This window comes from Stylophora pistillata, chromosome 14 (genome assembly GCF_964205215.1).
Source record: "Stylophora pistillata chromosome 14, jaStyPist1.2, whole genome shotgun sequence".
Lineage (NCBI taxonomy): Eukaryota > Metazoa > Cnidaria > Anthozoa > Scleractinia > Pocilloporidae > Stylophora > Stylophora pistillata.
Genome location: NC_142532.1, coordinates 5503161 through 5527013, shown reverse-complemented (window position 1 = coordinate 5527013; position 23853 = coordinate 5503161). Strand labels below are relative to the sequence as shown.

General features: G+C 37.8%; 2 protein-coding genes across 3 annotated transcripts; one reads left to right on the top strand and one right to left on the bottom strand.

The window, feature by feature from the left end:
- Positions 1 to 2451: 2451 nt before the first annotated feature.
- On the top strand, positions 2452 to 6113 carry LOC111339540 (tripartite motif-containing protein 3). Its single transcript, XM_022946220.2, has 2 exons — positions 2452 to 2627; positions 3689 to 6113. Exon 2 carries the CDS (start codon positions 3738 to 3740, stop codon positions 5766 to 5768), a length of 2031 nt encoding a protein of 676 aa, XP_022801955.1. The 5' UTR covers positions 2452 to 2627; positions 3689 to 3737; the 3' UTR covers positions 5769 to 6113.
- Positions 6114 to 13531: 7418 nt separating this feature from the next.
- Positions 13532 to 23752, bottom strand: LOC111339525 (IST1 homolog). 2 transcript variants are annotated; one of them, XM_022946202.2, is made up of 10 exons: positions 23640 to 23752; positions 23461 to 23535; positions 23157 to 23233; positions 22157 to 22260; positions 20433 to 20520; positions 19896 to 19979; positions 18644 to 18757; positions 17073 to 17246; positions 15010 to 15133; positions 13532 to 13805 (listed from the first exon to the last, which is right to left on the bottom strand). In XM_022946202.2, the coding sequence occupies exons 1-10, from the start codon at positions 23641 to 23643 to the stop codon at positions 13615 to 13617; spliced, it is 1035 nt and encodes a 344-aa protein (XP_022801937.2). In that variant the 5' UTR covers positions 23644 to 23752; the 3' UTR covers positions 13532 to 13614. The 2 variants fall into 2 exon arrangements, with proteins under 2 accessions (XP_022801937.2, XP_088601151.1); XM_088745025.1 differs by lacking the exon at positions 23640 to 23752 and having other exon boundaries at positions 23461 to 23563.
- Between the last annotated feature and the right edge of the window lie 101 nt (positions 23753 to 23853).

Below are 23853 nucleotides of genomic sequence, written 5' to 3'. Positions count from 1 at the left end.
TTTAGTTGCGAATAATTACGTTCCAAATACCAGCATTTTCAAATTGAAAACCGCCGTATCTTTGTAATGGGGTAGCAATAGTCAAGCATGCTCATTAAATCCGTACTGAGACGGATGTAAACAAGGAAAAATGCGAAGAGGAGGCGCTCTTGATAAAGTTCTCGACTTGAATTTTGAACTAGGCGAGAGGGTGTATTACATCCATTTATGTTTCAAACGAAACATGGCTCGTCTTCAGGGGAAAAGGATACCGCTGTTGAGGAGAAAGAGAAGGAAAGTCAGAAAAATGAGTTTCAAGAAGAAACGTCGAACCGCTCAGTCGCTCACGTCTTGGAAATCGCGTGTAGTTCCCTCGCGGCAACTGTAAAGGGAAACCCTACGAAAAAAAGAAAATGTATGCTCCCAAGAATTAAATCTACTAGGTCACCGACTCAATTTGAAAGGCAAAGGTTTTTACCATAAAAAAAAAACCTAGCTCTCGAGTGGTAGTTATTTTTACCAAAAAAGACCGCAGTGCCCGCGACGGATTAATTTCACACAGTTGTCTCGGAATGAAACGAATTATTTTTGCAGTTTCAAAAACCCAGCTTCGGTGTATAACCGAACACAAGCCATTTGGACTTACGAACAGCCCCCGTTGGCATGCAACAAGTTAAACATGATAGACTCTAAAAACATTGTTCGTAGGCGTAAACACCGACAAAATTGATTAGGAACATTCAGTTTCCAAAATTATTGCAGACAAAAGGTAGAAGTTTATTGTTAAGAATTAAATTTTGTTTGTTTCAGCTTTTACCTTTAAATTGTAATTGGTGTTTTTATCATTACTGCTTAGAATTAGTTTCACCGCAATATTTTTTTCATTCTTAAGTGTTTAGAATGACGTGTTTTAGGAAAAGTAGAGCTTCGTTTTTTGCGACGCGCGCCAGAAGGTAGCCTCTGTGTTAAGACAAAATTGAAATCTAGAAAGAAATTTCATTAAGCACTAGTGTGTTTTTATACTCATTTTAAAAGTCTTAAGAAAGAGGTATGGAAAGACTATATTATTTTAATCAATTCTATACAAAAATTAAAGGAAGCAGGTTGATCATTTCTTATTCCTTTTGGCGATTTCATCTAAGTACAATTTCTGTTACCTTTTTCTTATTTTGGCTGTAAATTTAGCATGGAAGCAGATGTTCAGTTTCTATAGTGATTAGAACTTGTTGTAGTATATTTCGCGGTTGGCTCCGTTTTTAATTAAGTCGATCTGCTTGTTAAGGAAGAGAGTAAGTCTCTCTCTTGTCAAAGTTAACCTCGTAAAGGAATTCCTGGAAATTCCTTCTTCTCATATTTTTTATTATTCTCAGACTCGTTTTTGGAACAAAAGTCTATATCAAATTCACGATCAAGGAATATTTCTTAAATTTCGATTGAACAGCTTCAACACCTCTTTCTTTAAGGAGACCCCGGGTGTAAACAGCTTTTGCCTTTTCATTTTCCGCACTGAATTTTGAATTAGATGACCTGCGTAAGACCACGTAGCATCTCTGGGGGCGGTACTCGTGGACGCCCCTTCTTATCTCGTATATTTCGTTGTTATGTAACAATCTTCTAAGGCTATTTTCTCTAAAGATATCTTTTCAAGTATAATTCTAATTCTGTCAGTAGGTTAATTGTAATTTTTATATTGTCAATCTTGTTTCTGTTCTGGCCGGTGTTAACCATAAAAATATAAAATCTACGGTAGAAAAGTATTTCGTGACTGCGTAAACAACTCAAAGGTGCATACTCAGTATGCAGGAACTGTCGTAACTTAACGTGATTCGATGGTTGAAATAGAGTGATGACGACACAAGAAGACTGACAGCTTAGTAGCGTCACCTTTAGCATCACCTGGTACACAGCATTTTTCAATCAGAATAGAACAGAGTTGAGTTCTACAGATCAGAGAGAAATCGAATTGTTTAGTGTTGTGCTGATAACTGAGCTAGTCCCAAGGAAAATGAATTGTATCAAGGGTCAAGCCAGGAAATAAAGGAGTTCAACCGAGTGTTAGGAAAAATCTTCTAACATCTGTCATATAGTGTTTATTTTAGAAATTCCTCGAATATAAATGAAGCTAAAATGAAACTGTCGATTCCTTTTTAAAAAACATCAGCACTGCATATGTACGTCAAGTAGTTGATTGGAAGACATTAAATACTGTTAAATTATTTCTATTGTGTCCAACCGATATGACATAGTGTATGGAGAGTGCCCGTATTTCCTAGAAAGAGTTGTGTAAAAAATAGAAATAAGGAATTTTCTGGAAATTACTCGGAAGCTAATTCGGAAGCTAATAAGAAACAAGGAAGCTTCTGGCTGGCGTATTTTGTTATTATGCAATAGCGATGTCATGATACTAAAAATAGTTGTATTACAGATCCCTGGAATTTTTTAGAACATCTTGTAAAACATATATAAGGAATCGAGATCGGTTAAAGTTAGCCTTTCTTCAGAGAGCCTTTTCTTCAGTTAATCTTTCCTGACTGAGTCATTTTGGACAGCCAGTGAGCCAGAGAGGAGAGCTAGTGTATTGTGAAACAGTGTGTTGTCGCGGAAAGTGTGCGGACATCGATAAGTTACGAAGATCTTTGACGATAACTGTGAGTTGTGCTGTAATGCACTGAGATTAGCGTTTTATAGCGGGCTCTAAGATAAGGGGACAGTTATTGTACTGGTTATTGGTATCGCTCCCTTAGTAAGATTGTTATGCCAGTCAATAAAGTAGTTGAGCTCATACGAGTTATATCTTTCTGTCGGTTGTGAAAATACCGTAACAATGGTGAAGTATGGGCGCCTGTTTACTATCATGTTCAACTTCATCCAATACTGAATCGTTAATTTGTTGCAAACGTGTCATGAATTACTATTAGAGACCTGGGGCCCGTTTCTCGAAAAGTCCCGTTAACTTAACGGGCTCGAAGCCACGTTCTAAAATCAAAATTTAGAGGATAGGAAAGCAGGTTCTGGCACTCAAACCAGTCCTTTCTGTTTCTTTAGCTGATAGTTTGATTGCATCATTTTCAAAACTTTTTCGAAATCCACATCTTGAATGAAACCAGAACAGCTTTACGTGCCCGTTAAGTTACCGGTACTTTCGAGAAACGGGCCCCGGCTTCTGTTGCGAAACCTTCGGTCAGTTCAGGCAAGTGGAAACTGTCCGTAGTTAAGAAAAATAAGAGCATCCCTGGAAATTTATTTGCGTAAAACAAAGAGGGAAGGGAGATATTACAGTTTCATGCTTAACCGTTTATTCTAAAAACAAAAAGGATTCTCAACGGGAAGCGAATTATACATACGACAACAGATGGCTAAATTTTGCTGATTACTCAGCTGGTGTGCCTTCTTGTCTGAACTGAAGACAAAAATGTGAATTCTAATCCGGTCACGATGCTAGGCGTTGTTGAACAAACATTTTCAAAACCAAAAGCTATAGCCCTCAATACAATTAAATGATAACTGGATCTGTCCGCACATGTTTGATAATCTCGCCTCGTTCAGTTTTTGTCGAGGTAAAGAAGCAAACAGCTTTCGTCTCAATATTAAAGTCTATTCATCATTATGAATAAGCTTTCGATTATGATTGGCCGCGAAAATGACAGTTGTCATGCAATTTCATTCGTGCTTTTTTCCCATAAACTGAATCTTGGATTTCATTGAACAGGGCTCTTCGCTTGAAAGACGGATCTATACTGCAATTGAAGGCGATCGTCATGGATCCTCTCTTGGGAAATCTCCAGAAACAAGTTACTTGTTCGATTTGTCTCGATACCTACACCGAGCCCAAAACTATATCATGTCTTCACACGTTTTGCTGTAAGTGTTTAGAGAGACATGCAACAGTAAGCCAGAAACAAGGAAAATATCGATGCCCCGAGTGTCAAGCAAAAATCGAATTACCAGAAGGAAATCGCTTCGACCGTTTGCCCACCAGCTTTTTTCATTTAAGTCTGTTAGATGTCTTCGAAACAGGAGATCGCGAAGCCGTTCAGAGGCTGCAACAAGAGATTTGCTCGCAACATAAGGAGGAAAGAGTTCGATATTACTGCTTCTCGTGTAAGGCGTCTATTTGTCCTGTTTGCTTCGCTGAAGAACACCGAGGCCATGAGTTCGACGTGTTTGAAAAGGTAGAAGAAGAGAATAAGAAATACGTCATGTCGAACGTTCAGACCATGAAGGCAGAGGCAAACTTATGTAAGGCAGAGATTGGACAATTTGAAAAAACATTTCAAGATGTGGAAACAGCCATCGCAATTGCTAAACAAGAAGTGTCGGAGGCAGCTGAACAAGTGATCACAAAGGTGAGAGAGCAAGAAAAACAACTCATGGAGTCCCTGGAAATGACGCGTACAAAGAAAACCGAGCGAATTAACTTGGCCAAAAAAGAAGTGGAAACTCTGATGAAACAGATGATCCAAGCAGCTGAGTTTGGGGAGACTCTGGTGCAGGGAAGCTCAACTGCGGATATCATTCAGAACAAAGAGGCTTTGAGACAGAAATTCGAAGAGCTTCGTGGAGTTGAAGTTCCAAAACAGCGCCAGACTACATTTATCAAATTTACGGCGGCATCGCAACACAACTTTAACCTGGGTTCTATTCAAGTCTCCGAGAACCTGACAAACGCAGCGCCAACTCTGGAAGGACTGGATCAAGCTTTCCAGGCTGATGTACAAAAGGAGTTAACGTTGTGCCCAAAACCGTCTGGAGGAGAGATGAATGTCCAGGCTGTTCTCAAAGATCAAGTCAAAGTGCTGATGAATCCCGCCAAAAATGCAACAAACGTGATTGATGACGAGAAAGGAAATGGCAATCTTAACATGATGTTAACACAAAAGGTATCTGGGGCCTGCAATACTGAAGTTAACATGGATGGTGATAAACTACCTACCTGTCCCATGACTGTGCCGGTAAAAAAACGCGAACTCGTTGTGGTCGGTGAGTTGAAGTTGAAGCCCTTTCCAGGAAGCAAACTTGGAGGAATATGTGGAATTGCTGTGAATACAAAAGGCGAGATAGTTGTGACAGATAACTATGGCCACTGTGTCCATGTCTTTGACAAAAATGGCAACTGTTTGAGAAAAATCGGAAGTAGGGGTAATCATAAAGAACAATTTCAGTACCCAGTAGGCATTTCGTTTATAAGTGACAGCGAGGTCCTAGTTGCAGATCAAGGCAATAAGAGAATACAACGACTAAATATTCAGACAGGAACTTTCATGACATGTTTTGGAAAAGACGGAAGAGGAAAAGGAGGAGAGTTCGATAATCCAGCAGATGTTGCTGTGGATGATGAAGGGCGCATTGTTGTAACCGAGTGGGGCAATGATAGGATACAGGCTATGTCAAAGGAGGGAGAGTCTATTTTAAAATTTGGCTCAAAGAAATTAGATGGTCCTACTTGCTGCCTTCCATACAAAGACATGTTTTTCGTATCTGATGGAGGCAGTCATTGTGTAAAAGTTTTTAATCAGACAGGAAAATTCTTATACAAAATCGGCAAACGAGGAAAACAAGATGGACACTTCCGCATGCCATATGGTTTGCTTGTGGACAGCTCCGAGAATCTTCTTGTATGCGACTATGATAACGATCGAGTTCAGCAGTTTTCATTGGACGGTCACTTCCTAAGCAAGAGTGCCACTCGCTTATCAACACCTATTGCGATAACAACTACACCAGATGGGATGATTCTTGTGACTAGTGATTCGAAGAAAGTGTACATTATAAAAGAGAACTTTGCTTGAGCCACTTTTCATTTGTGTTTATCGGTTTGATGAACTGACTTTAAAACATTGGAAAATTTTCGATATTTAAAATAGAAGAGTTCTTTGATAGAGGGACTTGTTCTTAGAATAATTAAGATAAACGTGACGAGGAAGTTTGAAGCTCATAACAGATGTATCATGTTTGTATACAATTATCGAGGCTGTCGTTAGCAAACTTCACTCGTATTCAAGCTACGAGGTCAGTTGCCAGAGAAACGAATTTAGAGTCAGTTACCTCTGTTTACAAGTCTCGTGTTCTTATCTTGTTTTATGCTCTATTACATTTGTAAGCCTTCAACGATTCATTAAAGTAGTTTTGATCGATACGGCACCGAACTGATATTTTGTTTTCTCCTTCGATCCGTTTCAAGATGATTTTCCATGTCCGAGCTATTTTTTAAAACGAACCTTTCAGAGGCTTTTTACAGTTTCCAGCCCCTTAGTTACATAGCTCATTTATAGCTCCCCCTCCCAAAATGTTTCCCTTCGGTTACAGGCCACGAATCCTCTCAACCTTTATTAACAATATAATGACACTTCAACAGTGGATTTTCTATTACCTAAGCTGTTAGACGATTGTAAATTCATTTCAAGAACATAGGCAAGAGAAACTGTCGAACGTTCTATAGATATGCGTTATTAACCAAGCTTGTTCGGTCAAGATGGTTGGGTATTGGCCGAGTTTTTCTTTTTTTGTTTGTTTTTGCCTTTTTATGGAGCGAAAAGAAGTCGAGGTCCATAAAATTGCGAAAAAAGAACAAGGCTAATATCTAGCCATCTTGACCGAACAAGCCTGGTTAATAAAGGATTTATTATATTGTAAAAAGAGTTCGCTTTATTAAGAATTAAGAATGACTTTTTTCCTTCGAGAGCCGGGAAAGAAAGCCAAATGTGCTTGTAGCACACCAAACCCACGAGAGTCGTTTCTGTTTTCTCCGCTTTGACTATCTTCTGCCGCTTTTTCCGTTTCCATCACTGAAATTGTCGAAGAATAACGAACGTAGTTCTAGTACTATTTTTTTCATGTGCGGGATCAATGCAGGCAATCTCGAGCGGGCAAGGTGGTCCCATCTTGTCCGTTCGGGTGGCCAATCAGATCACAGGACCCGCTTCATCTTGCCCACGAGCGCTGAGAGCGATGTAATAAGAGGATTTATAGAGTCGAGAGCACCTGGGGACTAGGCTGACTCAACCCTCTATCGCAGGGTGCTCAGTAGGGTACGAAGAAAGCGACCCAGTTACGTCATATTTCTAAGCATTCTAGCGACAAGCTAAAACGACCTAAGACTTGAAGTAACTTCAAACTATTAGTTCGGTGGGAAAGAAAGACAAGAAAGACAAAAAGGAAGCAATAAGCAGCCAAAAGGAGTTACGAAGGCTAATAATACACCGTAGAAGTTAAACGCAGATCATGATTTAACGATCTCGTAAAATTAGATATAATGCTTCGAGATGCGAAACCATTGCTTCGCTTCCTAAGCATTTCATTTTGGTATTGGCAGGTAAAGTTTTTAAAAATCTTTTTCAAGTTAAAAACAAACATATATATAAACATTTTTTTCAAGTTAAAAACAAACATGTATACCACAAGTGTGGGATCGTCTGGGGTGACCAGATCGGTTCTCCCCCATCCTTGCATCAGCACTGCACTGATGAGGCCCAGAAGGCCGAAACAGTTCTGTCTGCAGTTATATATGTGTATATATATGGCAAATTTTCTTTTCAAACATTTATTCTATTTATATATATATATTGAGCACTGTTCTACGAAAATCAAGTCACACTTTATATATATAAATTCTGTATGCGAGGGAAACCCTGAGCCTGTACACCCCAAGTAATCATACTTAAATAGAATAAATGTTTGAAAAGAAAATTTGTCCTGAGCGGGATTTGAACCCACGTCTCCTGTTACTAGTCAGGTGTGATGACCACTATACTATCAGGACAACCATGCTGGCAACACGGCAATCGAAGATAGGATTTACGTGATCGGAGACGTGCTCTCCCGGGAAACTTAATTTTCAAGGTGACAGGGTAGGGGAAGCCTATAACCCCATATGAAACCCAACTAAGGATCTATTCAAGATACACGACCGAAATCAATTTAGCGGATGACAAAGGAGGATCTAATTACGGATACAGGCTAATTTCAATTAAAATTAGCCTGTATCCGAAATCCAACTCTAAAATCAACCAATCAAAATGCTCTATTGCCGGTCAATATTCTCTCAGTATTGGACCGGGCACTGTCCCGAATGGTCCCGAATGATACCGCACTTGTGTCCCTTTGAACTTCAGTCGTATAATAAATCACTTATTAACCAAGCTTGCTCGGGACCGAACTGGAAGAATATATCTTATTAACTTGGTTAATAAGATATATATATATATATATATATATATAGACCATGTCTCCGATCACGTAAATCACATCTTTGATTGCTGTTTTGCCAGCATGGTTGTCCTGATAGTGTAGTGGTCATTACACCTGACTAGTAACAGGAGGGACGTGGGTTCAAATCCGCTCAGGGCAAATTTTCTTTTCAAACATTTATTCTATTTAAGTATGATTACTTGGGGTGTACAGGGTCAGGGTTTCCCTCGCGTACAGAATATGTTTATATATATATATGAACGTTAAAAACCTTATCCTTGAATCGGATAGTGCTCTACAATCATGGAGCTTTGTAAAAAATTATTTAGGAAAATAAGAATTAAAACTTCGCACTACAGATATGTTTCGAAAGGGTTAAAAGTCCTCTCTCATCAGGTGACACCTGATGAGAGAGGACTTTTAACCCTTTCGAAACAGATCTGTAGTACGAAGTTTTAGTGCGAATTTTTAATTTTTGTTTTCCTAAATAATTGTTTATATATATATATATATATATATAAGCGAAATAGGCAACGTAGGATCTATGACAGTCCTCGACAATGAAGGAGCGATTACAGTAGCAAATGGACTACTCAAGTGACGTTCATATGGATTTTAATACAGCCTGTTTCGTAGACCAACAAAAGTTGATCCACTCATCAGTTAAACTCCATACACACTGAGGCATCGTGGCGGTTAACTCTAACTCAGCAACGTGATCACATGGCATTGTTTAAAAATTCAAATCTTGAAAACCGTGCGCGCGCTGATAATGGCGTTAAGAATACCTGAGAATATATTTTCGCCGATGTCTACAATTGGATATTATTTCACTTCGCTTGTTTAAAGAGGCTTCATGTGGATAAGACAAGATAAAAAATTTCTCAGTGAGGCATAAATTGCAACGTTTTGTGGCATTGGAATATGATCTAGCCCTAGCAATAATTTTCCATGAAATCGAATAGTCTTCCCTCTTCTCCTTTAGTTTCCACAGATACTTGCTCAGCTCTGTGTCATTTCGCCGTCTCTCGTGGTTGAACGACATTTGGTGGTTGCGCCATCTAGTCTTAAAATCTGTCGCTGTGAGGCCAACGTAAGTTTCAGTTTCTTCCCTGGTAGCGACTGTGGCTTGGTAAACGACCTCGTTTTGCAAACATATATATATGTATATATAACTGCATATAAATGCATATAAATATAAAATTTATATGCATATAAATGCATATATATAACTGCATATAACTGCATATAAATGTATATACATATACATATATATATATATATATATATATATATATATATATACACATGTACAGTGCAGTTCTGGAAATAATTTTTCGCCATTAACAGGACATATGTCCTTTCAAATCTTCATTTTGGTGGGACATCTCATCAATTTGACCGGACATTAATATGCATATTTAATTAGCACAATGAAATTCACTGGAATAATGATTTTCGATAACTGCAGTTAATCTTTTTATGTAATTATTAGTGATGATTATCTAGATGACTTTTACTACCATGAACAATTCCTAATACAGTTCTTCTTCATGATACTGAAGGGAAACTCTCCTCTGAAGTATTTTTGTTCGATATCAGTACATCATAGTAGACTTATATACAACGCAAAAAAACTTATAAAGGAGACATTTTGTGGTATATAGATCATTTGTTTTAAACCTGACTATATTTTTCTGAAACCAGTATGAAGCTGCGTTGAATAGCATTCAGCAGGGTAAAGCTTACTTGTAGAAACGACAGGTGACACCTCTTCTATTCTTGGTTCACATCAGAATGAGACAACCCTGGTACATCACCTGGATGTCTCGCACGTGACCTAATCTGCTCTTTTGATTTTGATAAAGTACAAATTCTCCCATACGAAAAAAAGAGTCGTGTAGTAATTTTGTATAGCCCGCCAAAAGGCCGTAATTTGTGGTCCGAAAGATTTATTCATTACTATTTTAACCTTTTTCACTTGTGAAAACAAGAGGTAAATTCGAGCAATTTAAATGATAACAAATAAAAACTTGGCGACGCGCTGTCTGGCTGGTCAAAACTTTATGTCCTCACGAAATATTCATTACAAGTGTTGGCGATCCGAAATTCAATTTCAATTTCGCAAACAGTTAAAAAAACATTCTCTCCCTGAAAAAATTTTGTCCAGCATAAGTTTATGCTTTATCAAAAACACTTCAAGTTGCTACCGCAGACTATAATTTATTCATCGCTAGTTCAACTTCAAGTGCAAATCATTATTTCCTGGTCATCTGTCATTCGCACAAACCTTCTTTTACATCAAACGATTTCAGAGTTAACCAAACATGCAAAAACTTTATTAAAATCGCTTGGGGTTTTTCTTCGCCTTCACAAATAAAAAAAGTTCCGCAGTCTTGAAAGAACACATAGTGGCAGCCAATATTTGCAACGTGACTGATGGACAAAAAGCGTTTGTTTTGTTTTTCTTGCGCATTCAACTCACACATGATTAATGGCAACTAATATTATTGACATTATTACGTAGTTATTAAATAAAACTTGTTTTATAAATGATTTGGACAGGCCACTAGTTAACATTAACCTTTAATGTCCTTTTTTGACCAGCCTTTGCCGTTGTGAGGGCATTACCGTGCGAGACTTGCGGATACATAATTTTATAATTATGAAATGCTATAACAGCATATCATAACGCACGCAGTGCATTGTAGGGCGATTTATTTGGAATACTTCTGCTTTACGAGTTACCTTTCCAATACAGCTCAAACAATCTCTCTAAGCAACCTCCACGGAATTGTGTCGGTGAAATGTTCGGACATCACGTCCGGTCATAATGTGAAATTGGTCGGACATATTCAAAATTTGGTCAGACAATGTCCGATGACCGACTGTTATTTCCAGCTCTGTATATGTATATTTATTAAAAACTGGATCATTGGATAATGAAATGCAAGACTTTTCATTGGCTTAGCCATTATGGTACATGAGCCAATATACCATAATCTACAAATATGGTAAGCGTACGCATCAGCTTAAAATTAAAAGAGCTAAAAAGTTTAATTATAATAATAATTATAAATGTAATTATAATAATAATTATAATAATAACAAAAACAGAACAAAACAAGCATAAACAAAACAAATAAACCAAAACTCACACAAAACGAAGTATGTTCAACATTAATTTTGTTGGGAGAAAAAAAAATTGCTTTATTTTTGCAGAAGAAAATTTTAGAAAAGTTCAAGTTATAAGATGTGACTGAAACAAAACTGCATCCATTTTGTATCCACCAAGCTAGGAGGAAAAATGTCAGAGGGGCTACATCTTTAAACCCTTAGATCCCTTACAGCGACTAGTATCTAATTTCTTCTTACAATATCACCTCCAGGGCTCGACATTATTAACTTTTCAACTTACTAGCCAAGTGGCTAGTGACATCTTAGATGTTATGACAATTTCAGTTTGTTTACTAGCAAAACTGGTTTGTGGAAATTGAAAACCACTGGCCCAAACTGAATTTCTACTAATCTGTGGCTAATTGGCTACCGTTGGTGTCGAGCTCTGACCCCTAAATCACATATTGAGGTCCTGAGGAAAAAGGATATGATATCACTGACTAAAGATCTTAATTGTAACACAAATTCTCCGTGTCAGGATTTTAGGAAATGTATAGAGATCAGTATGGAGAATATGCCTACTATTGTTGCAATGTAAAGGGTTAATTAGCTATGCACTGATGCATAGAACAATAACCTTTTTAATAAGCTTCAAATGAACTTACAATTATGTTAGTCTTGTACAAATTGCTGGATTAAGATAGACTGACTATAGTTTGTGAGCTTTAACCTAGCTGATTAACAGAACATGTACCTTGTGTCAGCAGTTATCATTGTCAGCTCTAATGGTGGAAAGGCAGATCAAATTACCGGTAATGCTTATAAGAGTATTTTCAAAACAAATTGCCACAAAATGTATTTTTGGTTATTGCAGTAGTCAAAACTAATCTGTGAATATGCGTAATATCAGTGGATTTGAAACCTTAATAGAGTTGACATGAATCAAATGCTCTTTTACACCAATATTTAACATGATTATGGATACCATTACAAATAAACAATTAGAGTGAGCACTTGGAAAAACTATGTGGTATGCTGGGTTTTTTCCTAATGTCAAACCAATAGGTGATACTAATAAAAAAATAAAGCCAATGATACTGATAATAATAGTATTAAATAATAATAATAATAATAATAATAATAATGATAACAATTGTAATGATAATGATAATAACAATAATTCAAACAATAATAACAGCAGAAAATTAATTAAAAACAACAACAACAAAAACACCAAAAAATAACCAAAACAATAGCAACAACAAAAGTAAACAAATAAGAAAAAAATCTAATCTTAATCACTTTTGGCAATTCTGTGAACATACATACACTGTGCATTATTTGAAATTTTACAATAAGCTGAATTATGCATGCATTTTGATTGGTTCCAATGCTCATGGCTCAGGATGCATTGGAGAACAGATGCAAAGATGACATCACCATTAACAAATTTTGCTTTGTTACCATATAAAACAAGTAGATTCCATGTTGCTGTGGGTCCGTGCAGTAATAAATCACAGAAGACATCAAATTTTTAGGAGGACCATTTAATTTAGTGATACATTTGGCCATGTGTTGTAGGCCTCTTAATTTATCTCTGTCAACACATTTTGATGCTTCTGTAATCTTTTGCTCTACAGATGTACTACAACATGGATGGAGGCCAGAGAAAAGCACTTCTTGATTCAGAGATATAAAACCAAAAATAAACACAACAGGTAATGAGATAAAGGCAATTGTATAAAGGCAACACGATAGAAAGGACCCAAAGTTCAATAATTGTAAAAAAAAACCTTGGCTAGATGTCTGGAGTAACTAAGCCTTGATTGCAGTTTTGGTTTAATCAACAGAGTTGATAATGTTAATTGGCCATTGTAAAGGCTGTTGAAGCTGACATCTCAAGCATGAGCCCTAACAGTTGAAACGTCAGCTTTGAAACTCTTTACAGTGGTCACTTAACATTATCAACTCAGAACATAAAACCAAAATTACCTTGTTACTTCCACCCATGCAGCACCACAGTTTCTTTAGAAACTTACCCCTTTAATTCATAAGCCCTGATTGCTTTACATATACAGTCATTTTATATCTAATTAATTGAGTGGATGACACATGTTTTGAGGACCAATCACAAAGTTCAGAGAAAAAGAAACCTAATGGAATCATGGATTTCTTTGTACACCAAGTGAAAATTGCTACAACCCCCATCCAGAGTGACTGGCATAAAATTGCTAGTACAAAAGGCAGATTTACCGGTGACTACAAAATTGTATTGAAAGGCTGCAAGCTTGATTACATGTCACAATTAACAGACATTTTTTGCACAGTCTACTACTTCTTCTTCTTAAGATCTTCGAATCTTCTGGTAAGATCATCAAAGTCTACATCTTCACCGCCTGCACTGTTTCCCCCTGGGATATTGTCAGGTAAGTTTGGTAAATCTGTTGGTACTGCAGGAAGGTCTGGGAAACTGGGGCCTGATGAAGGGCGTGGTGCACTGGGAGCAGGAGGCTGGCGAGGAGCTGAAAAAAAGAAGCCATGTCATAACTTTGTCAGTAGCTGCCCACAGAAAACAATAATTATAATTGTACCTTGACTAATTTAAACAAATTCTCCTTGTCAGTAACATGGGAAATGTATAGCGAACAGTACAGAGAATGTGAACACTGATGTTCTGGTTTAAGGGGTTACCATAAAAGCCCACAGATTAGCCAGGGCTCGACACTAATGGTAGCCCACTAGCCACAGACTGAAATTGTCGTAACATCTAAAAACATCTAAGATGTCACAAGCCAATTGGCTAGTAAGTTGAACAGTTAGTGTCGAGCCCTGTTAGCCTCACTTTTTTTCCAAAAATTGTCGCTAGAAATTGGGGATGCAGCTTATCTGTGGGAACATTTGAAAATGTCCATTTTTTGCATTCGATCTAATGCCACGTTACTAAGCTTCCAATGTTCTGCTCACGTTCTTGTTGTAATGCAAAAATCTATGGAAAAACTGTGTTGAATGAAGAAATTCCTGTCAACAAATACCAGAAAAAGAACAATCATAATGTCAAAGTTGGCAGAAATGATGTTCACTATATTAAAGTGCTAAAATTGTGGGTAACACTGAAGTATTTTTCATTGCAATGTTAATAATGAGTTTATGTTCAATGAACAGTGGATGATCATGAAGAAGACTTCTCAAGATTCGACTTTGGATTTCTTTTGATTTCTATCAAAAGACTCTTTTTCCAAAGTTTGAGTTGCTAAATTCGGGGTGCGGCTTATCTGCGGGCTTTTACAGTAGTTAGAGAATTTTTGTGAAAGAAAACACCCTCTACATATACAGGGCTCAACACTAACTTTTCAACTTACTAGCCAAGTGGCTAGTGACAACAAATAGATGTTACAACAATTTCAGTTTGTTTACTGGCTAAACTGGCTTGTGGAAATCAAAAACCACTGGCCAAAACTGAATTTCTTCTGTGGCTAGTTGGCTACTGTTAGTGTAGAGCCCTGCATGTAGCTTTTAATTTGCCTTTTCTGATCATTTCTTTGTGGGACAATGCTCCTGATATTGTAAAAGTAGCTTGTTGAACAATTATAGCAGTCCAAAAGGCAAGGGTATAATATTATAATGTACCCACACAAAACCACTGGCACATCATAACACTTGCAAAACTGAAGAGAAAATGTCAAGTTATGGTAAACATACCAAAGAACTAACATTGTCTAAACTTACCTGGTGGTGGGGGACCAGCATTGTGGTTGTTCAGAGGGCCCCCAGGGTAGGGGGGTAGCTTTTTTGCTGAGGGGTAGCTGGGTGGTACATCTGCTGGACCAGAGGGGTAGGGTGGAACATTTCCCTGTTGAGAAGAAAAGATGTGGCCATCTGAATATCATTATTTTCATATTTGACAAATTGTAATAAATCACCTAGTAGCAAATACTATGTGATATTTTGAGACCCTCTCTTTCCCCAGTTAAGTGATCCAGTACCATGCCTTTAGATGTCACTTAGTCCTTAGTGAAAGCCTCCAAAAGCAATAGGCCATTTTTGATAAATTAAATTTCTAATATGGCTTCCAGGCTTGCAGTAATAAAACAAAAGAAATCAATAATTCATCCCTCAACCTTTAAGCAAATTCTTTTGTTTTATTCCCTCAAGCCTCAGAGCCCAGTTTGAATTTTGATATATTGAAAATGGTGTATTTATTTAATTACCATCAAGGTTGACTATAAAAACCTTATTTAGACTGGAGACTTCAACTACATTACATTTTCTTCCACCAATGACAAGCACTATAGACAATATTAACCCATAAACTCCCATCAAGGACCAAGACAGAATTTCACTTTACAATATCTTTTTGATTGTACTCAACATTTTTCTTGAGATCTTAGCAAGATTTTCTTTTTTAAGTTATGTCCAAGGCCAAGAGAATTAATTTAGGATCTCAACCCTTTAATAACCATAAGTGACCAAGACAGAACTTCTCCTTACAATATCGATACAATACCAAGCAGACAAGTAATGAGAAGTTGATCCAATAGCAAAATACACTGAGCTAACATTATATTACAATTGCATGGAAGATTGTAAGGGGAATTTATACTTAGTAAATGAGCTCTTGGGAGTAGTGGGGATAAAAGTACATCATGCAATATTGTGTTAAGTATCTCTCTTTGTGTTCTACTACCAGAGGGTTCTTGATTGAACCCACAGAGCTGAATAATGAAATGCTACATCAGAGAGTATGTGGTCAACAACATGGGCTCAAGTGTCCTTAGGTCTAAAGTTTAGCGAAATTAGTGCTAAATAATAAGGGCCGACTTTTAAAACTGAGGAACTCTGTTTTCATCGAATGGATTTTCATATTGCCAGTGGTTTTAAGGCGAAAATTAATTTTTGAAAATTTTTAGGGGTTGTACCAAGTTTTTTGAGGTTGTTCTGTAAAAGAAAAGTGGCAAGGAAAACGACGCCTTGAAGCAACAGAATAGGAAATCAACCATGTGAACGACTCAAAATCTGTGTTTCTGCGGCAAAACCTAGCGCATGCATATACATTATTCAGCTCTGTCCATTGAACCCATAACACCAGTGTCACAGGGGTCACTGGAAAGTGTTACAGCTTCAAAGAGCTTTGACTAGTAGATCAAATTCTTCTATTAAATGCAAAATAAATAAAAGAAGGACTTTTTAAGGATAACTGAATTTAGTATTGACTGTTAGTTGGTGTTAGTTTTGAAATGGATAGCCTGTCAGCAGACCACAGAATTTGCAACACTGTCCTCCACAATGTTGAAATATGGCTGCCATATCAAATTTGAAAATTCTACACCAGGCCTTTCGCAGATGTCATCTTCGAACATGCTAAAACACTGCCACTGCAAAGCAAAAGGCCCCCTAACAGCTTGGCCCTAGGGGCTCAAGATACATGGCCACAGGCCATGTATCTTAGAGTAAAGTAGCATAATAAAAGCAGTAGAAAAATCTATTAAGAACCCTGAGTACGTTAACAAATAAATGAAATAGGGTGCACTTGGGTGATTCTCTCATTTTTCAGCATATTTCTATAGCCCCCACACCAAATTCGCTCTGACAAAGGGCTAATGCTCGAAACGTCAGCTTTTGTAATCGTTACGGTGGCCAATTTACCATTTCTGTTCAACTTTGTTGATATAACCAAAATTAAGAGTACTAACTAATTCCTCTGTCAATGTTTTTCATGACTTGTATGAGGCAGCATACATGTAAACTATGACAGTGTACACGCATGTAGTTATGGTGGAACAACCACTTACATGTGATGGTGGAGGGTACGCATATCCCATGTTACCACCTGACATTGGCGGAATACTGGGCCCATCAAAGCTTCCTCCATAGCCCTCAAACCCAATGTGACTTCCTCCACCACTAGAACCTCCTCCGCCAGGTGGCCTTGGCTTGATGTCGTCATCAGGAGGTAACTGAGCTTCCTATCAAAAAAAATTTGCAATATTAATTTTTCAATCATTAAGCGAGAGTCTAAAGCTTTAATTTTCAGTTGATGTGAGATAAATTTCTGGAGTTCATTGACCATTTTATGCTTCATTGGGAGCATTTGCTAAAATCAAGTGCTGAAACAAACTAAGGTATATGATTGTCTCACTCACTGTACAACTGTAATTATTTCAAAAGTAATATGGGTATTTTCTGCTCAAGGAAAAACAACTTTTATCTCTGAGAAATGCATACTTTTAGCTAAGTAGAAAGGCAGCTTATTATTATGCCTTAAAAGAAAGTAGTAGAAGATGCAGTGGCCTTAAATGGACTAAGCTTACTGGACTCTAGTAGAGGATTCCTGGATCTAGACTTGACCACATCATAGTGTTGTGTTCTTTGGCAAACTTCTCTCCACCCAGTATTATCAATGGATAGCAGCAGACAAAACTAGGGAAGCCTCAGATAAATGCTGGGGGGGAGGGAGGGTAGCCCTAGCATGGACTCCTATTCAGTGGAAGTAGCATACTGTTAGTGACATAGGCTTAAGTGGCATTGTTTGGTGGCATTGGCTAGTGGAATGGCTAATTGAAATTGGCTAGTGGCTAGTACCATGGTCTGGTGACAATTGTCTAGTTGCATTGGCTGGTAACACTGGCTGGTGGCATTGGCTGGTAACACTGGCTGGTGGCATTGGCTAGTGACATTGGCTGGTGGCACTGGATAATGGTATTGGCTGGTGGCATTGGATAATAACAATGGCTGGTGGCATTGACTGGTGGCATTGGATAATGGCATTGGCTGGAGGTACTGGATAATGGCATTGGCTAATAACATCAGCTGGTGGCATTGGATGGTGGCATTGGCTGGTGGCATTGGACAATGGCATTGGATAATGACATTGGCTAATAACATTGGCTGGTGGCATTGGCTGGTGGCATTGGACAATGGCATTGGATAATGACATTGGCTGGTGGCATTGGCTGGTGGTATTGGATAATGGCACTGGATAAAGGCATTGACTGGTTGCATTAAATAATGGCATTGGCTAATGGCAGTGAATAATGGCATTGGATAATGACGTTGGCTGGCGGCATTGGATAATAGCATTGGCTAGTGACATTGGCTAATGGCATTGGGTAATGGCATTGACTGGTGGCATGGAATAATGGCATTGGCTGGTGGAATTGGATAATGGCAATGGCAAGTGTCATTAGCTGATGGCATTGGCTGGAGGTATCAGGACTGGTACCTCGTACAGGGGGTGTAGTGTAACCTGAATGCTCCATAACTTGCAAAAAGCTGCTGCTTAACAAGCCACTTAGCTCCAGAGCAGACTCTTTTTACTTTTATCAGGAATTACAGATTGGAGCTTCCAAGAGTATCTACTTACTCCTATCACTGATGGGTCAGGTTCAAACTGTACACCATGACTGCGAGCAATCTCTATCAAATAATTTTCCACTAACGTCTTTGGTGGTGGTCGAGGATCTAGTTTCAGGATGAGCTGCAAAATACAATAAAATTGATAGAATATTCTTTTAAATCAAATATCTTTCAGGAGTCTGTTGTATCTAGGGCTTGTAGTTGGTAAGCCAGAACACTTATTTTGCAGACTAAGAACAGCAACAGACTTCTGCCAGTCATCTACATAAAACTAATGCAGCAGGAACATTGTTTCTGGAATGTTGTTAGTGAGAAATCAGCTGAATTGTTATCATGAAATAACAAGCAATTCTATAAAATGCTGTAAAACTCTAAATATTAACATGCTGTGCTCTTAAAATGCATCATTGAATGTTGCTGTCAAAAGCCTGAAACCAAATTAGGTCTAACAAATAATTGTACTCTGATTTCAGAGCTGATAAATAAATACAGTCCCCTCTTGGTTAATGAACACTGTTGTGAGTGAACACTACTTATGGACACTCTTTTTCAATTCCTGTTATTGCCTCCCAGTCAAACTCTGTATCAACACATTTCTGTAAGCAGATGCAGTTAATCTTTTTATGGAGAAAATTGATGTTTTTTTGTTTACGTTCCCTTGTAAGCAGGAACCCCACAAAATAATGGACTCTTGGAAATGAAATTTGTCTTACATTTGAATATCATCCAAAATATGACCTTACAGAGTAACAGAATGGCATGGATACATTTTGTCAAATCTCCATTTGTCTGAAGGAAAGTAAGCTGTCTGTTCATTTAACACAAACAAGAGTCCAACAGAACACTTGGCCTCCTGTAAGCAAACATCCACCCAAGTTTTGTTTGTGTCTGCTTATGGAAGTTTAATTCTGGTTGGTAGACAGTTCTGACAACTAACAAACACTTTTTTCCAATTCCCCATGGTGTCCACCTGCAAGAGAGTTGACTGCACTTTTAAGTGACAGTCTCTACACCATTTCTTTAATGAATACATTTTACCAGTTTTCAGCTAGTGTGCCACTAAATACTTTAATTTATATTCTTTGTCTGGATAACAAACTATAATAGTTTAAAGCCACACCCTTATTCAGTGGGCAGTTTTGTTTTTCATTTGGATTTTTTTGTTCTGAGAAACTAAGTTATAATATTGAATAAACCTACAGTGTGACATAGAAGCTCTCAGGAATTGTCAAATTTATTACAGTGAAGTTAACACTTACTCTTTGGTTCACTGTGCTATTGGCATTGATTGTGGCTTCATGTCCAAACTTTTTGCCATACTTCAGTCCCAGCTGGTCAGAGATCTGTTTAAAATGGCAAAAGCCATTAAAATCTTTAGATGTACAAATAGGCAACATTAGGGAAAAAAAATAAGACTTCTGTCAACATAATTTTTACATCTGATTTCATTCATTCTTTATCAATCAATTTCATTTTAATCTTTAAATAGGCCTTGTGAAGCTCTGTTAATCTGTATTCAATTATTATCATGATTATACTTATGATTATTTTGCATTTTTTTTTCACTCTTCTCAGATGCTGTGCACCCCAGTGATGTTGGCTTTATTTGAGAAGAGAATTTGGAACAAAACAGCCACTGCAACGAATTAAAGGGATGGGAGGGGAGGGAGGGTTGGGTCGAAAATGTGACCCACAGTTATAAAGGTTCACATCTGTCAGTAATAATTTGCTATTTAGGAAATTATTTGTGATAATCAATGATAGAACTTTTGAGGAACATCACATGCAAGGCTTACCACTCGTAGCTCCTGAACATCTGACTGAAGCCGAGGTGCTGCCCAGATTAGAGTTGTGACCGCCTCGATCATTCCTTCATCACAGAATCTAACATCATCAATAGAAATAGTTTTTAACTGCACTTGTGAGTAACTTTCACTATTTGTAAAGAATAAGAGAGATGGTAAGTTTTGAGCTTGATAAAGAAATACAAAGACGTTTTGTCTTCTAGTGATAACAGAGTTCCCATTAACGCACAGGTGTGTGTCTTATATGCACAAAAAATGAAAAGGACGCACTGTTTTTTCCAATGTGCGTCCTCGGGACGCGGGAAAAAGGTTCCGACTAGTTAAGAGACTGGGTCTGGCGGGCCCTTCCCGAGAATTACTGCGATCATTATGGCATGTCCTTTGACCCACCATTTTGTCATGGTCAAGAGCATGTCTACTCAGAAGGGCTTATTCAATATATTCAATATTCGAAAGGGGAAACCTGGAAGTGATACAGAGCTGGGGGATGATACCCAAGTGAAGAAATGCAAATTTTGTCCTAAATGGTTAGAGGAGTTTCAGTTGTTAAAATATGATTCGACCGGAAAACTAATGGTTCAGTGTTAAGAAACATGAGCACACTTTATTCCAAAATTAAAAGCTCTATTGATAGCGTTAACACCTGGTCTTGGCTTTTGCCTCTCTGTTATAAGCTATAAAATCAAATTTTAGTAAAAGGTAGGGTACCCCTAAAAAGCTAAAAGGACCCCCAACTTTTTGGAACTGGGGGTCCCAAGGCCCCTTAACTATCAAAACTAATGGGAACTCTGGATAAGCATGGGACAAAGAAAAAAATTCCGAGTCCTTGTGAGGAATCAGACCTTCGGATTTCTGTACTCCGAGGCTCTACCACTGTGCCACAGATTCCCATTATGAAGCTCATAATTATATGACACACGTCCTGCATACTACTAGGATTGGCAATGTTGATAACGTCAATATTCACAATGTAAATATTCAATACGTTAATAATTGTAAATTTAAGCATCCAAGCCTTTACTGGGCTGATAAGGGGCACAGTGATGTTTTTTATATGGGGGAGGGGATGATGATGGTGATGAAATTCCACACCCCTTACATCAACTGGCCTTAATAATTATTGTCTCTGTAGCCTGTGTAACAGTGATTTGTGATTTTGCATACCAAACCCAAACAAGAGAGCTTTCTTGCAGGCTAATCAGATGGCATTAAGGGGTCTAACAGCTGGTGGTAAATGCTGGATAACAAGCTTTTATCGGAATCCTGATCACCTACTTTAAAGCCCTGGCCAAACAAGAAATGCTGCGCCATGCAACAAGACACAACATTGTTGGGTCGCCCAACATGTTATCATGGAAGAGGGTGGCAAAACCCTATCCAACAACATGCAACACTTTCGTGAATCTGCATTGTGGACACGAATTTTGAGTGTGCGATATGCATGTGTTAGCGCAACATGTTGCCTTGACCTGGCCAAATGAGAAAATTTCACGCATTGTGGACACGAACAAAGGAAATGTTGGCTCTTGTTGTGAAGAAAGTTTGACAGTCGTCAAACTTTATCTAACAAGTGCCAACATGTCACAACAACTTGCAACAGGGTGGCCAAATGGGAAAATGTTGGGTTCACGACCCAACAATGTTGCATCTTGTTGCGAGGTGCAACATTTCTTGTTTGGCCAGGGCTTAAATGATATGAAACATTATATACTCACTGTTGGGTCTCAATTAAACCGAATCTGGCCAACAGAAGGTCACAGAACAATTCTAGCATCTCCATTGCTTCAACTAAATAGTCTTCTCGAATGATATGCTCCACCTTGTAAATGTACAACCATCATTACCAATAAATTGATTTTATTACAGACACACCCAGTTCGTCCTGACAAATAATTTCTGAGTCAAAGGTTTGTCCCTTACAAGGGAAACTATCATTGTATGCACACTTATTGTGTGTAGAGATGTCCACCCGGACAGTGTTCGTCTAAATTGAAAGTGGTAGTCTTCAAGGGAAAGGCCTGTCAATTTTGATTCACTGTTATTATAAGCAGAGTAAATGGTTGGTTGGTTGGTTATCTTTATTTATACACGACGTGTATGAAAGCTAAAAGCTTGTGGGGTCGTGTACAATAAAATACTACTTAATTAAAATCAAATACAGCTAAACATTAAATAGAATTAAAGCAAATTAAAGCGTATTGAATGTCATAAGTGCGACATTGAAACGATCAATTTACATTTAGATGTATACAAAATCTTCCAGTTCAAAACTTGCGGTTGATGCTGATACTACGTTGAATCTAACGGCCTTAAAAATTTTTGAAGTTTTGAGTTTTTTGGCAAGTTCATAATGGTTTGCATCAACAAGAAGAGTACATTTGGAAGTCAGGGTATTCCAGAGCACAGAGCCTCTATATGCAACAGTAAATCTCAAGAAATTTCAACAGTTCAATAGCTACTGATTACTGTTGAGTAAAATTAAAACAAAAAATACTCCTCTTGATTGCACAATGCATTTGATAGATCAAATGCAAGTCATGAGCCGATTTGATGACATTAGCAAAACTACAGATTATAATTATATTGACTTATGAAGGCTTTTACATAAACAAGAACGTGGATGAATGCCTGATCTAAAATCTTATGTCATTGGAAAATAAACATTCTCAACGAAACTAAAATTCTTTTAAGTCGCAATTTGTTACGTTTACTTACTCTAATTCTCGCTCTGTCGTCTTTCCCATTGTTGAGATAATCAGCGATTTCTTTCCTTGCTTTCTGTGTCAATTCCGCTGTAAAAGAGCACAAAAAAATTGGCCTGGATTTCCATGCGTTATACTAGACATTTCCATGCGTTATACTATACATAGGAGATGTAGAAAATTGTACAGTTAGATTCTCTTGCATTATAAAGAGTCATAGGATCTAAGCATTTCCAAAGAGCTTGACAATTTAGTATCACTGTTAAACGAGTAACAACTTACGAAATGTCAAATTAAAACGTCAAAGATTCACTCACTCTTTTTCTTTTCCAGAAGCTTGAGTCGGTTGATGGCCAGCTTTAAATTCACCTTAAGTTTCTGCTTGCTAAACCCTGAACCAAGCATGGTTGGAAGAAGGAAAAATTAGAGTCTTTAACTGCTTCCAAATCGTACAAACTATAAAGTATGACCTCGGATCATTGCTAAATATACTAACCCATTTTGAAATGCTTTCAATCGGCCATGTTCAATACGTAATGTTTCTGTTTTTAGAGTTGACCGCCACTAGTTCCCAGGACTCGCCAAAACAAAGTTTAATAGCTATGGGAGGGGTAGGCTAGGAGAGAAAGTTTGTTTATGCGGTTCCTCCCTACCCCAGTGAAGACATTTATGTTCTTCGTTAGAGCGTAAACAAAGGTTGCCTAGAAACG

Bases quoted from the DNA above. Each gene is read 5' to 3' on its own strand.
- LOC111339540 (XM_022946220.2), top strand. From the start codon at position 3,738: ATGGATCCTCTCTTGGGAAATCTCCAGAAACAAGTTACTTGTTCGATT.
- LOC111339525 (XM_088745025.1), bottom strand. From the start codon at position 23,548: ATGCTTGGTTCAGGGTTTAGCAAGCAGAAACTTAAGGTGAATTTAAAG. The intron at 23,234-23,460 runs GTGAGTGAATCT...GCTCTTTTACAG, and splicing joins GCTTCTGGAAAAGAAAAAGA to CGGAATTGACACAGAAAGCA. The intron at 20,521-22,156 runs GTGAGTATATAA...TGATGATGTTAG, and splicing joins GGTTTAATTGAGACCCAACA to ATTCTGTGATGAAGGAATGA.